Source organism: Bos mutus, chromosome 4, assembly GCF_027580195.1.
Source record: "Bos mutus isolate GX-2022 chromosome 4, NWIPB_WYAK_1.1, whole genome shotgun sequence".
In the NCBI taxonomy this organism is placed as follows: Eukaryota; Metazoa; Chordata; class Mammalia; order Artiodactyla; family Bovidae; genus Bos; species Bos mutus.
Window position 1 is genome coordinate 113,058,368 of NC_091620.1, and position 15,218 is coordinate 113,073,585.

Genomic DNA, 15,218 nt, shown 5'->3' on the forward strand with positions numbered 1-15,218 from the left:
TATTTCTGCCCTGATTTTTATGATTTCTTTCCTTCTACTAACCCTGGGGTTCTTCTTTTTCTAGTTGCTTTTTGTATAGAGTTAGGTTATTTATTTGATTTTTCTCCTGTGTCTTGAGGTAGGCTTGTATTGCTATGAACCTTCCCCTTAGCACTGCTTTTACTGAATCCCATAGGTTTTGGGTTGTTCTGTTTTCATTTTCATTTGTTTCCATGCATATTTTGATTTCTTTTTTCATTTCTTCTGTGATATGTTGGTTATTCAGAAGTTTGTTGTTCAGCCTCCATGTGTTTGTATTTTTAATCGTTTTTTTCTTGTCAGTTCAATTCAGTTCAGTCACTCAGTCGTGTCCAACTCTGTGCGACCCCATGAATTGCAGCACACCAGGCCTCCATGTACATCACCAACTCCCAGAGTTCACTCAGACTCACGTCCATCGAGTCAGTGATGCCATCCAGCCATCTCATCCTCTGCCGTCCCCTTCTCCTCCTGCCCCCAATCCCTCCCAGCATCAGAGTCTTTTCCAATGAGTCAACTCTTCACATGAGGTGGCCAGAGTACTGGAGTTTCAGCTTTAGCATCATTCCTTCCAAAGAAATCCCAGGGCTGGTCTCCTTCAGAATGGACTGGTTGGATCTCCTTGCAGTCCAAGGAACTCTCAAGAGTCTTCTCCAACACCACAGTTCAAAAGCATCAATTCTTCGGCGCTCAGCCTTCTTCACAGTCCAACTCTCACATTCATACATGACCACAGGAAAAACCATAGCCTTGACTAGACGGACCTTTGTTGACAAAGTAATGTCTCTGCTTTTGAATATGCTATCTAGGTTGGTCATAACTTTCCTTCCAAGTTTTCAAGTTCCTTCCAAGTTTCCAAGTTCCTTCCAAGTCCAAAACTACAACTTTTCTTGTAGTTGACATCTAATCTTACTGTATTGTGATCAGAAAAGATGCTTGAGATGATTTCAATGTTTTTTAATTTACCAAGGCTAGATTTATGGCCCAGGATGTGATCTATCCTGGAGAAGGTTCCGTGTGCACTTGAGAAAAAGGTGAAAATCATTGTTTTGGGGTGAAATGTCCTATCGATAGCAATTATGTATAAGTAGTCCATTGTGCAATGGCACCCCACTCCAGTACTGTTGCCTGGAAAATCCCATGGATGGAGGAGCCTGGTAGGCTGCAGTCCATGGGGTCGCTAAGAGTCAGACACGACTGAGTGACTTCCCTTTCACTTTTCACTTTCATGCATTGGAGAAGGAAATGGCAACCCACTCCAGCGTTCTTGCCTGGAGAATCCCATGGATGAAGAAGCCTGGTAGGCTGCAATCCATGGGGTCGCACAGAGTCGGACACGACTGAAGCGACTTGGCAGGCACGCAGTCCATTGTATCATTTAAAGTTTGTGTTTCCTTGCTAATTTTCTGTTTATTTGATCTATACATAGGTGTGAGTGGGGTATTAGGTCTCCCACTATTTTGTGTTACTGTTAATTTTCCCTTTCATACTTGTTAGCATTTGCCTTACATATTGCAGTGCTCCTATGTTGGGTGCATATATATTTATAATTGTTATATGTTCTTCTTGGATTGGTCTTTTGATCACTTTGTAGTGTCCTTCGTTGTCTCTTTTCACCGCCTTTATTTCAAAGTCTATTTTATCTGATATGAGTATTGCTACTCCTGCTTTCTTTTGGTCTCCATTTGTGTGAAATATCTTTTTCCAGCCCTTCACTTTCCATCTGTATGTGTCCCCTGTTTTGAGGTGGGTCTCTTGTAGACAGCATATATAGGGGTCTTGTTTTTGTATCCGTTCAGCCAGTCTTTGTCTTTTGGTTGGGGCATTCAACCCATTTACATTTAAGGTAATTATTGATAAGTATGATCCCATTGCCATTTACTTTGTTGTTTTGGGTTCAAGTTTATACAGTTTTCTGTGTTTCCTGTCTAGAGAAGATCCTTTAGCATTTGTTAAAGAGCTGGTTTGGTGGTGCTGAATTCTATCAGCTTTTGCTTGTCTGTAAAGCTTTGGATTTCTCCTTCATATTTGAATGAGATCCTTCCTGGGTACAGTAATCTGGATTGTAGGTTTTTCTCTTTCATCACTTTAAGTAGGTCCTGCCATTTCCTTCTGGCCTGAAGAGTTTCTACCGAAAGTTCAGCTGTTATCCTTATGGGCATCCCTTTGTGTGTTATTTGTTGTTTTTCCCTTGCTGCTTTTAATATTTGTTGTGTTTGATCTTCATTAATTAGATTAATATGTGTCTTGGGGTGTTTCACCTTGGATTTATCCTGTTTGGGACTCTTTGGGTTTCTTGGACTTGGGTGGCTATTTCCTTCCTTATTTTAGGAAGTTTTCAACTATTGTCTCCTCAAGTATTTTCTCAAAGCCTTTCTTTTTGTCTTCTTCTTCTGGGACTCCTATGATTTGAATGTTGGGGCATTTAACATTGTCCCAGAGGTCCCTGAGTTTGTCCTTATTTATTTTAATTCTTTTTCTTTTTCCTTCTCTGCTTCATTTAATTCTACCATTCTATCTTCCACCTCACTTATCCTATCTTCTGCCTCAGTTATTCTACTCTTGGCTCCCCAGAGTGCTTTTGATCTCTCAGTTATTGCATTATTCATTATTGATTGACTCTTTTTATTTCTTCTAGGTCCTTGTTAAACTTTTCTTGCATCTTCTCAATCCTTGTCTCCAGACTATTTACCTGTAACTCCATTTTGTTTTCAAGATTTTGGATCATCTTTACTATCATTATTCTGAATTCTTTTTCAGGTAGACTCCCTATTTCCTCCTCTTTTGTTTGTTCGCTTTTATCATGTTCTGATACCTGCTGAATATTTCTCTTCCTTTTCATCTTGTTTAGATTGCTGTGTTTGGGGTGGCCTTTCTGTATGCTGGGAGTTTGTGGCTCTTTATTGTGGAGGTTCCTCCCTGTGGGTGTAGTTGGACGAGTGTCTTGTCAAGGTTTCCTGGTTAGGGAAGCTTGCATTGGTGTTCTGGAGGGTGAAGCTGGATCTCTTCTTTCTGGAGTGCAATGAAGTGTCCAGTAGTAAGTTTTGAAGTGCCTATGGGTTTGGTGTGATTTTGGGCAGCCTGCATTTTAATGCTCAGGGTTGTGTTCCTGCATTGCTGGAGAATTAGCGTAGTATGTCTTGCTCTGAAACTTGTTGGCTCTAGGGTGGAGCTTGGTTTTAGTGTAGGTATGGAGGCTTTTGCATGAGCTCTTGTTGATTAATGTTCCCTGGAGTCAGGAGTTTTCTGGTGTCCTCACATTTTGGAGAACCTCCTGCCTCTGGCATTCAGTCTTATTCTTACAGGAGCCTCAGGACTTCTCCATCCATACAGCACCAATGATAAAACATCTAGGCCCATGGTGAAAAGATTCTGCATAGTGAGGGACACCCAGAGAGGTTCACAGAATTACATAGAGAAGAGAAGAGGGAGGAGGGAGATAGAAGTGACCAGGAGGAGAAGAGGGGGAATCAAAAGGGGAGAGAGCAATTTAGCCAGTAATCAATTCCCTATTTGCTCTCCACAGTCTGGAACACCCAGAGAGGTTCATGAAGTTACATAGAGAAGAGTAGAGGGAGGAAGGAGATAGAGGTGACCAGGAGGAGAGGAGGTGGAGTTAAAACAAGAGAGACCAATCTAGCCTGTGATCAGTTCCCTAGGTGTTCTCCACAGCCTGGAACACCCAAAGAGATCACACAGTTAAATAGAGAAGAGAAGGGGGAGGGAGGAGATAGAGGTGACCTGGGGGAGAAAAAGGAGAGTCAAAAGGGGAGAAAGCAATCAAGCCAGTAACCACACTCCTAAGTAAAAATGGGTTCTGAAGATTGGATTCTTAAAGGTATAAAATTGATAACAATTACCAAAAAGCAAAGATTAAAAATCTAGAGTTGAGGTTAGACTCTCAAAAATACATTATTTAAAAAAAAATCGCAAAAAATTATGAAAAATATATATATTAAATTTGCTTTGATAATAGGGTCTTTTTTTTTTTTTACAGCATGTAATAGTAGGTTTTAAAAATGAAAATCAAAGGAGTAAAAGAACTTAAAAATAAAAAAAATTTTTAATAAAAATGATAATAGTAAAAGTGTCAGGCTTTATTTTTTTGGGCTCCAAAATCACTGCAGACAGTGATTGCAGCCATAAAATTAAAAGACACTTACTCCTTGGAAGGAAAGTTATGACCAACTTAGATAGCATACTCAAAAGCAGAGACATTACTTTGCCAACAAAGGTCCATCTAGTCAAGGCTATAGTTTTTCCAGTGGTCATGTATGGATGTGAGAGTTGGACTATAAAGAAAGCTTAATGGCACCCCACTCCAGTACTCTTGCCTGGAAAATCCCATGGACGGAGGAGCCTGGTGGGTTGCAGTCCATGGGGTCACTAAGAGTCAGACACGACTGAGGCGACCTAGCAGCAGCAGTCGGACATGACTAAGGCGACATAGCTGCTGCTGCTAAGTCGCCTCAGGCGTGTCCAACTCTGTGCGACCCCATAGATGGCAGCCCACCAGGCTCCCCATCCCTGAGATTCTCCAGGCAAGAACACTGGAGTGGGTTGCCATTTCCTTCTCCAATGCATGAAAGTGAAAAGTGAAAATGAAGTCGCTCAGTCCTGTCCGACTCTTAGTGACCCCATGGACTGCAGCCCACCAGGCTCCTACGTCCATGGGATTTTCCAGGCAAGAGTACTGGAGTGGGGTGCCATTGCCTTCTCTGAAAGAAATCTGAGCGCCAAAGAATTGATGCTTTTGAACTGTGGTGTTGGAGAAGACTCTTGAGAGTCCCTTGGACTGCAAGGAGATCCAACTAGTCCATCCTAAAGGAGATCAGTCCTGGGTGTTCTTTGGAAGGACTGATGCTAAAGCTGAAACTCCAATACTTTGGCCACCTCATGCAAAGAGTTGACTCATTGGAAAAGACCCTGATGCTGGGAGGGAATGGGGGCAGGAGGAGAAGGGGACGACAGAGGATGAGATGGTTGGATGGCATCACCGACTCGATGGACATGAGTTTGAGTGAACTCCTGGAGTTGGTGATGGACAGAGAGGCCTGGCATGCTTCGATTCATGGGGTCACAGTCAGACACGACTGAGCGACTGAACTGAATAGTAAAATATATCTAGGAATTCCTCTGGAGCTGTTGAGGGCAGTGTGGGGTCTGTTCAGTTTCAGACAGTTCCTTTTTCCAGCTTATACCTCTTCTCAAGGTCTGTAGGCCTCTTCCAATGTAGTCAATGCTAACTACAGGGTTTTATTTGTTGCACCTGTCACTTCCAAAACAGTCCCCTCTTCTTTGCTTATTTTGGCTTCCTCTGTTTGCAAGTCTTTTCAGTGTCTAATTTCTGCCCTGACACAAGGGCAGTCACTTATTGAGGCTCACTTGTTCAATTGTGCTGTGGGGAGGGAGGAACACTGCAAACAAATATCACTGGCATGTGTGGGGAGTGCTCACAGTGTCTGGGCCACACTGGGTTTGCCCCTGCTCAAGGCAAACTCTAGGTTGCTCTGCAGGGGAACTGTCTAGACTGGGCCCTGGGTTGTGTGCACATCCCAGGTCTAAGCCACTCAGGTTCAGATTCTCGGGTATCCCACAAATGCACAGACTTGGTTGGGCTTGTGTTTTGTGCCGTTTCCAGGTCTGAGAAGCTCAGGTGACCAGGTGCTTAGGAAGCACACACTCCCCAGGTGGGCAGTGCATCTTATCAACGCCCCCCACCCCGCCCTTTTCCCTGCTCTGTTTCCTGGGAGCACCGTCTCAAGTGTGCCGTGTATCTTCTCTGGGGAGCTGATCTCTGGCTGCAACCCTCCTGGCGGATGTCAACCGCCAGGACTTGGTTAGCAACTGTGAGCCTGCTCACCGTTTGGTAGAGGATGCCATCTCTGGGGCCGAGTTTGCCCCCTCGCCTTCCAGCTCTGGCTATCGCTCACCTGCCTCTCTGCCTCCAGTGGGGGAAGGACTGGTCTGTAGCTGGCTAGGTCTCCTCTGGTACTCGCTCAATCCTTTATTCTGTGAGCGGCCCAGCAGTGCCTTAGGTTAGAGCTTTTCATGGGAAAGTTCTTTTTTACTCTCTCGCTCTGGCTATCCCACGGTTTGGGTTGTTAGCTCCCTCAGATTGTCCTCAGGGCATTCAGGCCTGGTCCTTACCCTAAGCAATGAAGCCCAAGCCTCCCTGTTCAGCCCCTGCTTGATGGCGGTGCATGTGAGCATCTGTCTGGGCTACTTCTCCTCTGGGAGTTGCGGTTGTGTGTGTAATCTGTGGGTTTTATTTTTTCCTCCCAGTTATGTTGCCCTCTGAGATTCCAAAACTCCCCACAGAACCACCGGTGAGAGGATTTCCTGGTGTTTGGAAACTTCTCTTTTACGATTCCCTCCCTGGGACGGGCCTCCATCCCTCTTTTGTCTCTCTTTTTATCTTTTATATTTTGTCCTACCTCCTTTCGAAGACAATGGGCTGCCTTTCTGGGTACCTGGTGTTCTCCAACAGCGTTCAAAAGTTGTTTCGTGGTGTTTGCTTAGCATTCAAATGATCTTTCGATGAATTTGTCAGGGAGAAAGTGATCTCCCCGTCCTATTCCTCTGCCATCTGAGGACCACCCCCTATTGGTAGACTTTTTGATCATGGCCATTCTGATCAGTGTGAGGTGATGCCTTAGTTTTCATTTGCATTTCTCTAATTACTGGTGGTGAGCATTTTTTCATGTGCCTGTCAGCCATCCGTATGTCTTTCAGTTCAGTTCAGTCACTTAGTCTTGTCCCATTCTTTGCGACCCCATGAATTGCAGCACGCCAGGCCTCCCTGTCCATCACCAACTCCCAGAGTTCACTCAAACTCACGTCCATTGAGTCAGTGATGCCATCCAGCCATCTCATCCTCTTTCATCCCCTTCTCCTCCTGCCCCCAATCCCTCCCAGCATCAGTCTTTTCCAATGAGTCAACTCTTCGCATGAGGTGGCCAAAGTACTGGAGTTTCAGCTTTAGCATCATTCCTTCCGAAGAACACCCAGGACTGATCTCCTTTAGAATGGACTTGTTGGATCTCCTTGCAGCCCAAGGGACTCTCAAGAGTCTTCTCTATGTCTTTTGAGAAGTGCCTATTTAGATCTTCCAAGTAGGTTTTTTTTAATTGAGCTGTATAAGCTTATATATTTTGAAGTTTAATTCCTTGTTGATTGATTCATTTGCAAATATTTTCTCCCATTTTATAGGTTGTCTTTTTCTTTGCTTGGGTCCTATTCATTTTTATTTCTATTTGAGAGACTGAACTAAGAAAACACTGACAAGATTTGTCAGAGAATGTTTTGCCTATGTTCTCTTCTAGTTTTATGGTGTCATGTCTTACATTTGTCTTAAAGCCATTTTATTTCTGTGTATGATGTGACAGTGTGCTCTCACTTCGTTGATTTATATGTCACTGTCCAACCTTTCCAGCACCACTTGCTGAAGAGGCTTTTCTTTTGTCCATTGTATATTCTTGTCTCCTTTGACACAGATTAATTGACCATAGGTGTGTGGGTTTATTTCTGGGCTCTCTATTCTGTTCCATTGATCCATATATCTGTTTTTGTGCAATACCACACTGGATTAAGGTAGAATTAAGAATAAGCTAGAATGAACAACCACATGAAACAGGTGAAAAGAAAATGATCCTTCAAAGCAATGAAGGCAGAATCAAGCCAGAAAGAGGAGGATGCACAATTATTGAGCAATCAGGCTTTGTAAAGCCTGTATTGTACCACAGGATTCTCATTCTCCAACAAGATAGGTACAGATTACTCTCATTTCACAACCAAGACTGAAGAATCATGGGGGCTATAGTCCCAGTCAGTCAGTGACAGACTCAGAGTCTAACAACATGTCCCTCTGGTTCCAGTCCATGCCATTTACAAGTACTCCACCTTATCAACTGGTTGACATGGAGGTAGACTGGATAAGTATTTTGGAAGTGAGAAAATGAATGAGAATTTCAAAAGGATGGCAAAGACAGTAAGTTGGAATAGAATTTCCCAAAGAATACACACTAAAGAACCATAATCAGATGAATAAGAAAAACATTTAAAAATCCCTGATACTAAAAACGCAGATACTCTACCTACCAATATTTTTAAGCATTGATATACAAATGAGTTACATCTGTTGGTAAAATGTGTGTATTTCTACAGAGGAAATGTATCTTTCAATGATATTAAATACAGGTAATGTTTACTTCTCAAAAATAATGGATAAGGATAGTGACACACAAAACACTTGGAAGCAAAGAATTCAACCAAACAATACCATATTCAATCAAGAGAATACTAATAATGTAGAGATACAAAGAAATTTCAAGTCTAAGTTTCAGGAAACTTCCTACCCAAATGCCTCAAGAAACATACTGCAAATCACAAAAAGCTGAGAAAAAGAATGCTTCTAGTATAACATAGAAACAACTGCCAAGTAACTCCTAGCTCAAATTTTGTACAAAAATCCAATGTTATAGTGCTGTTATGTTGAATGGAAAGGGACATAGATAGTAAGAAATATGGTGAAATGCTTAAAGATTTTAAAAGATACAACAAAAATTAGGACAAAAGATTTAATACCCAAATTATAATAAAAGATATATCTCAAAGGCAAAATTAAAAAGTTGGAGAAATAAAGCTTTTAAAAGAGCACAAAAATAGCAGGCACACCAAGAATAAAAATTAAAACAATATATAAATTGCCTAAATTCACCTACTTTTGAAATTAAAATTTTCAAATTTCATTTCTTAAGTTGTATTGTTCTCAAAACATTAGAACATGAAAGTAATCTCCATGAAAACTGTGTTGTTCACTGGTTTATTTTCACCACCTAGAACACTGCCTGGCATCTGATAGTTTTTTGAATGAACAGATGCAAAAGAATGCTAACAAAACTTGAATCTGTCCAGCTGGTACAGGTAAACAGGCACTTTGATTCAGTGCATGTGGGAATTTTACACAGGGTGTCACTGTTTCAGAGGGCAATTTATAATACAGCACATGCTAGAAGCCTGAAAAATCCTTAATCCAAGAATTTTACTCAAGAAATGTATATAATTTTTAAAAGATCACCAAGGCATTTAATATATCTTTGTTTACAATAAACAAAAGGTGAACCTAATGACCTGATTTAAATGTCCTCCAACAGAGGGCTGAATAAATTATAGGCCACTCATACCACAGGATCCCAGGCACTTACATAAGGAAGATGTCATAGATGTCAATGTGGAAGATGATGAGGACTCATATACTTTAAAGAAAAAAAATGAACTACAAACGGAACACAGAGCACAACCCTACTCCCATATAAAACATCTGGAAGAAGCAACACAAATGTTAATAGTGTGTTCTTCAAAATGGTAAGGTAACAGTGATTTTTATTTTCTTTTGTTCACCTCTATTTTGTAATGTTTCTACACAGAACATATATTATTTATAATATGAAACAGTCTATTTGAAAAACCTAAAACATTTTTTCAATTAGACGGACCCTACAGGCTATAAAGTAGTGTCAAATAAAATATTAATTGTAAACATCACCTACCCCTTGGAAAAACACATTCTTCCCCTTTCTGTTTTGTGGATGCCTCTGATATTAGATTACACCCATTTCTGAACACGCTTAGTCTTGGTAAAGGAAGGAAACCATAAGAGGTTACATGGCAGAACAAAGTAAAAACTAGCACTTTTACTCTAGCTTTGGTTGAGATCATTAAACAACAGTAAACAACAGTTTCTAATGTAAACCACTACACCAGGCAACACTATGGAGAAGGCAATGGCACCCCACTCCAGTACTCTTGCCTGGAAAATCCCATGGATGGAGGAGCCTGGTAGGCTGCAGACCATGGGGTCGTGAAGAGTCGGACACGACTGAGCGACTTCACTTTCACTTTTCCCTTTCATGCATTGGAGAAGGAAATGGCAACCCACTCCAGTGTTCTTGCCTGGAGAATCCCAGGGACAGGGGAGCCTGGTGGGCCGCCATCTATGGGGTTGCACAGAGTCGGACACAACTGAAGCGACTTAGCAGTAGCAGCCAACACTAAGCATGATGTGATCCTCACAAGAAACCTTCTTCAATAAAACATGCATGTAAGTCAGATACATTCTCATACAGAAATCACATTTTTTTTAAGTTTCTGTTTGAGCTTACTATTCATCACAGTATACATCGTGAAAAGACCTCTTAGCAACAAAACAAAAAAGTGCATTCCTATCTTGTATGTATAGGCTTAAATATCAGGAAACAACTGGAATGAAAATTGAGCTTATATTAATATAGTCTAAGTCAATCAATTGTAAAAGTTAACATATTGTTATCCTATTTTAAGGTACAGATTCAGAATATACATTTCACAAACAATTCATTAATTTCCTTGCTATAATAAAAAGTGGAAAGACAAGACTACAAAGATGCCATCCTAAGTGTCCCATTTATTTTCCACAACCAAAAGTCCTGTTCCAGTTTTCATAAAGCTCTAAATCTTCAGGAGATACACTAGGTCGCACAGTTCTGAAAGCATTTTCAAAGTCACTGTAAGCTATTGGGCGAACTTGATCAGGTGTTATGGTGGCAATGTCAACAGCCTGCAAACTGCGAATAGGACCCAGAGATGCCTCCCGGCACAGCTGAGTCATGTCTGCCCCAGAGAACCCATCAGAATGCTGCACCACCAGCGCGAGCTCCTCCTCACTGAGGCAGCACTGCTCCTTGGACATCAGATTAACTACTATCTGTTTCCTGGCTGAAGCTTCTGGGAGGGGAATATACAGCCTTTTCACCAGCCTTCTCCGGGCAGCCTCGTCAATTTCTTGTGGCCGGTTGGTCGCTCCCACAACTAGAATACGGTCTTCAGAAGATGTGGCTGCCCCATCTAACTGAACTAGAAATTCGGTTTTTATCCTTCTAGAAGATTCGTGCTCACCATCTCCGCGTTGAGATAACAAGGAATCAATTTCATCAATAAATATCACAGCTGGTTGCTGACATCTTGCTACAGCAAACAATGCACGGACCATTTTCTCCCCCTCACCCACCCACTTGGAAGTCAAGGAGGAAGCAGAGATACTGAAGAATGTTGCCCCAGCCTGACTAGCAATGCACTTGCCAATCAGAGTCTTACCAGTGCCAGGAGGACCGAAGAGCAGAATGCCTTTAGGGGGTCCTCGTAGGCCAGTGAATATGTCTGGCCGCAACATGGGCCACACAACTATCTCCTTTATTGTGGTCTTGGCAAATTCCACGCCTGCGATATCTTCCCAATTTACTGGAGGTCCCTGATCCATAATCTCATTCATAATAAGTTCAATCATTCTGGGCTCCAAGTTCTTCAGACGCTCGTCCATGGGATGTGCTGGGTCTGCAGTACCTGCACCCTGAGGCTTATACTGCATCCCCCCACCCGGATCTCCCCCATCTTGCTTAGGTACAGGAGGAACAAACTTTCCAAATATCCCTCGGGATCTACCAGCCCCCAGAGACTTTTTCACTCCACCATATGAAGACCCTGATGCACGTTGGGGCTGGTAGTGCTTTTTCTGCTGATCTACCCATAACTGCTCCTTTGCAGTTTTAAAAGCAGGCAGGCTGCTCTCCCCTCTTTGGCCATTATCTTCTGTTTTACTAAAAGCCTTATTCAGTATTGGGGTGGAAAGTGCATCAATGGTGCCAGCACCATAAAAAGCTTTTTTGTCCCGTGCATTTTCACAGAAAGAAGGAAAACAAGACTGATTAGATGAGAACACATTGAGACCTATATTGCCTTTTACAAAGCTGTTATTTTCCTTTTTGACATTCCCAAATAATGGTTTGGCATGGAACTTTGCAAGGCCTGACTCACCAAAAGGTGCTGAGGCTACAGGACACGTCTTAGTGGTGTTATTGACCAGAGGTGGCTGGGCACTCTGAGGGCACGTCAAAGAAGGACCACCCTCTGGAAACTCTTGAGTCCTGTCGGCACCATGGGCTGAGTTAGTCAACAGGTTGCTCTCCCCAGAACCACCACAAACGCTAAATGTAGGAAGGTCAAAGACAGTGGCCTCTTTGTGGATGACTAGTGATGCATCAGCAGGCGCCAACAGAGAGTCTTTGGATTTCTTGCCAGCACGCATCATCTCCTGCACACTGCTCAGTTTGAACACGTTATTTACTGACAATCCAGACTTCCATTTGTCACTGTCAGTTTGCTGAGATCTTGCAAGAGTTAAAATGCTTTCTGCATAGTTATTCAAGCCAGTTTCAACATTGTCAGAATCAATAACTGCAGAATATTTCTCTGCGTATTTTCTGAACAGTGTAGTAGCACAGACCTGGGAGATATCAGAGTTTGCCCATGCATACTGAATGCGGAGTATCTGCGCTCGGTAGGCATCTGCCTTCTGTCCAGGTGTACACGTACCAGATGTAAGTGCAAAGTAATTCTTCTGCCAGTCACTCAGGTGTACAGACCTGGAGCTGGAGGCCTGCATTTTAGAGGCTCTATGATAAATAACAAAGATGAAAAAAATTCAGTTTAGAAGGAAACAAAGACATAACACTTTAAACATACTTTTAAAATCTTTGCCCATCTTAAGGAAAACACACTGGACTTTTTATTTATAAATTTATAAAGAAAGGCTATTTATAGTGGAAACATCTATTTAAAAGATTAAAGAGTTAATACTGCTCTGTTATGGGTTAAACTGTTTTAGTTATATAACAATTTTCCATGTGAATAGGAAAAACATTCACAAGGTTTAGAGGGTGGTGTTAGTGACCAGAGGTGGCTGGGCATTCTGAGGGCACTTCAAAGGACCGCCCTCTGCAAAGTCTTGGGTCCTGTCAGGGCCATGGGCCTAGTTAGTTAATAGGTCACTCTCCCCAGAACCACCACAAACACTAAATGCAAAAGATCAAAGACAGTGGCAGCAACATGGAAAACAATGGAACCAGAGATAAGCAAAGCAAAACAAACCAAGTCAAGCAGATAGGTGTAAGTCTGGTCTCTAAGGACAATCAGAGGAACAATGTCATGGTAGCTTCTTCCTATTGCTGGGCCTTCAGTTTTATCTGTAAAATGAGAGAAATCATTGTGAGAATCAAGTCAAATAATGAATACGAAAATACCTGAAAATTACTATTTGCCTCTTTACTGCACAAATGCACACTGAGGCTGAGAGTTCAGAAACTTAAGTTGAGGTCACACAGCCATTGAGCAATGGTGCCAGAATTCACACACGAGCAGTTTCACGAAGTTCATGTCCACTTTACCCTGGACAAAATGCCCCTTCACAGTGCCACCAAAAGTCACAGATAACAAACATGAACAACTATCACATACTAAATGTTTCCAAGGATTTGGAACAGGTAGATGAGCACTTAAAACAGGATGCCCCAGAATCTCTCACCATTTCCCAGTTTCACAAGATGCTTTATAAAGCGAAGCTGTTGTGATGAAATGAGAACGAGTGGGTAGTAAGGTGCTTTATTTTAGATCTTTTTCCCCTCATGTTAGTCTTACAAGCCTCCTTACATTAAGTTAAAATTATTTTTACAGAACTGTAGATGAATGTTGGTGGATGTGTAGAATTCACCTGACAATCCACAAGAAAAATGTGTAAGAAAATGTTGAAGCTTCCTAAGGGTACTGCAGTGAAGTAAAAACCAAGAACTTTATGTATTTTAAATTTTACCTTCGAAATTACCTGTAAATATAGCTTAATAATCAGCAGGTTCTTTTGGTGCAAGAGCCATGCTTAATACAGCTTTCTCCCATGAACCCTACAAAGAACCAGTCATATTTTAAGTAGGTGTTCATAAACCTCTGTAATATTTTTGAAAAAAATAAACTTAACAGAGAGATCCTAATTTGCTTACAGCTATAAAGTCAAAACTAGAACTGACATCTCGTGACAATTTATCCCTCTTTCCACTATTCCATTTTACCCTATTTTAATCCCACAATACGAGAAATGAGAAATTGCAAGAGAGGTGACTTGGAAGTCACTTACAACCAACTTTCTTGTTACCATGAACATCCTATTCCTCTCCCACAGCTTCATCCCATCTTATCATCTGCAACCCTGGGATTCTTCCAAAGTCTCAGCGTTCTAATCACTGTCCCCCCAGTTCCCTGCTCTTTCCTTTCCACCCTCTCCGATTTATTCAACATTCACCTCTCAAGTCTTCCTTTTTCCTTTCAACGCAATCATTCATCCAAGGACTACGGACACACAAACCAAAGACAGCTTGGCCAGCGCCCCTCAGCAGCACAGCCTGGTCCGGGGCACCGCTTCCTAGATCTCTACAACGGTTACTCGGCAGTGATGTGTGAGCTGCAGTCCCATCTGCTGGGGTTTTCCCTGCCTGTTGTAGGATGCGGTGTTGATCCAGACGGTAGGTGCTCCCCACCACACGGACCCTCCCCCTGAACCCGGAGGAGTGTCCCCGGGGACAGTGGTCACCCCGCTGACCGGGCTGCGGATGGCGGACCCTGCGGCGCTCACAGGGAGGGACCGCCCACTGCCCGCTGGCCCTGACCTCGGGTGCAGGCCCACCCTTCTGGCCCCAGGCCCGGCCCCGCCTCCCCTCGCGGAGCCTCGGCAGATCGCCGCCCGCCCGGCCCCCGGGACACCGCCTCCTCAGAGGCCGGCTCCGGACCCGCTACTGCCGGAGCCTTACCAGCCGCGAGACCACACTCCCGGGTCGGCCTGCCCGCACGTGGAGCCACTCGCCCTTCAGCCTTCCCGGCCCCACGCCCCACCCCAGCCTTAGCCTCCCAAAGCTCTCCCCGCCGACCTGCGGCTTCCGAAAAGCGCGCGGACGGTGTGCGCCTGCGCACTGCTGCCGGTTCAGCCCCGCCTTGCGTGCGTGCGTGCATCCCGGCGTGCGTGAGTCTGTGAGACACTGAGAGCGCGGGCGGGGAAGCGCTGTAGGCTTCCGGGGGCGGGGTCTGAGCTCGCAGTCCCGCCCCGGCCCCGCCCCCGTGTCTCCGTTACCAAGCTCTGACTAGCTCCCTAGGTAAGTTGGTCTGGTTATTTCCTTTGGGAACGGGACTCCCTCACACACATTTTTAGACTCAATCTGGGAGTTAGAATCCGCATCTCAGATCCCCCCGTCACTCAGGCAGCGCGTCCTTTTCTTCCGTTGGCCCTGGAGGACTTGCTCCTGGAAGACTGGGAAGCATGCCCTTCTTCCCAGGGACTGTCCTGG

General features: G+C 43.5%; 1 protein-coding gene across 9 annotated transcripts; it reads right to left on the minus strand.

Moving 5' to 3' along the window:
• Positions 1 to 9,079: 9,079 nt before the first annotated feature.
• FIGNL1 (fidgetin like 1) lies at positions 9,080 to 14,893 on the minus strand. Of its 9 annotated transcripts, none has more exons than XM_070369904.1 (5): positions 14,688 to 14,819; positions 14,183 to 14,372; positions 13,712 to 13,787; positions 12,982 to 13,076; positions 9,080 to 12,506 (listed from the first exon to the last, which is right to left on the minus strand). In XM_070369904.1, the coding sequence occupies exon 5, from the start codon at positions 12,494 to 12,496 to the stop codon at positions 10,463 to 10,465; it is 2,034 nt and encodes a 677-aa protein (XP_070226005.1). In that variant the 5' UTR covers positions 12,497 to 12,506; positions 12,982 to 13,076; positions 13,712 to 13,787; positions 14,183 to 14,372; positions 14,688 to 14,819; the 3' UTR covers positions 9,080 to 10,462. The 9 variants fall into 9 exon arrangements, with proteins under 9 accessions (XP_070226005.1, XP_070226008.1, XP_005910026.2 ...); XM_070369907.1 differs by having other exon boundaries at positions 13,700 to 13,787; XM_005909964.3 differs by lacking the exon at positions 14,183 to 14,372 and having other exon boundaries at positions 14,805 to 14,868.
• Between the last annotated feature and the right edge of the window lie 325 nt (positions 14,894 to 15,218).

Bases quoted from the DNA above. Each gene is read 5' to 3' on its own strand.
- FIGNL1 (XM_014483033.2), bottom strand. From the start codon at position 12,496: ATGCAGGCCTCCAGCTCCAGGTCTGTACACCTGAGTGACTGGCAGAAG.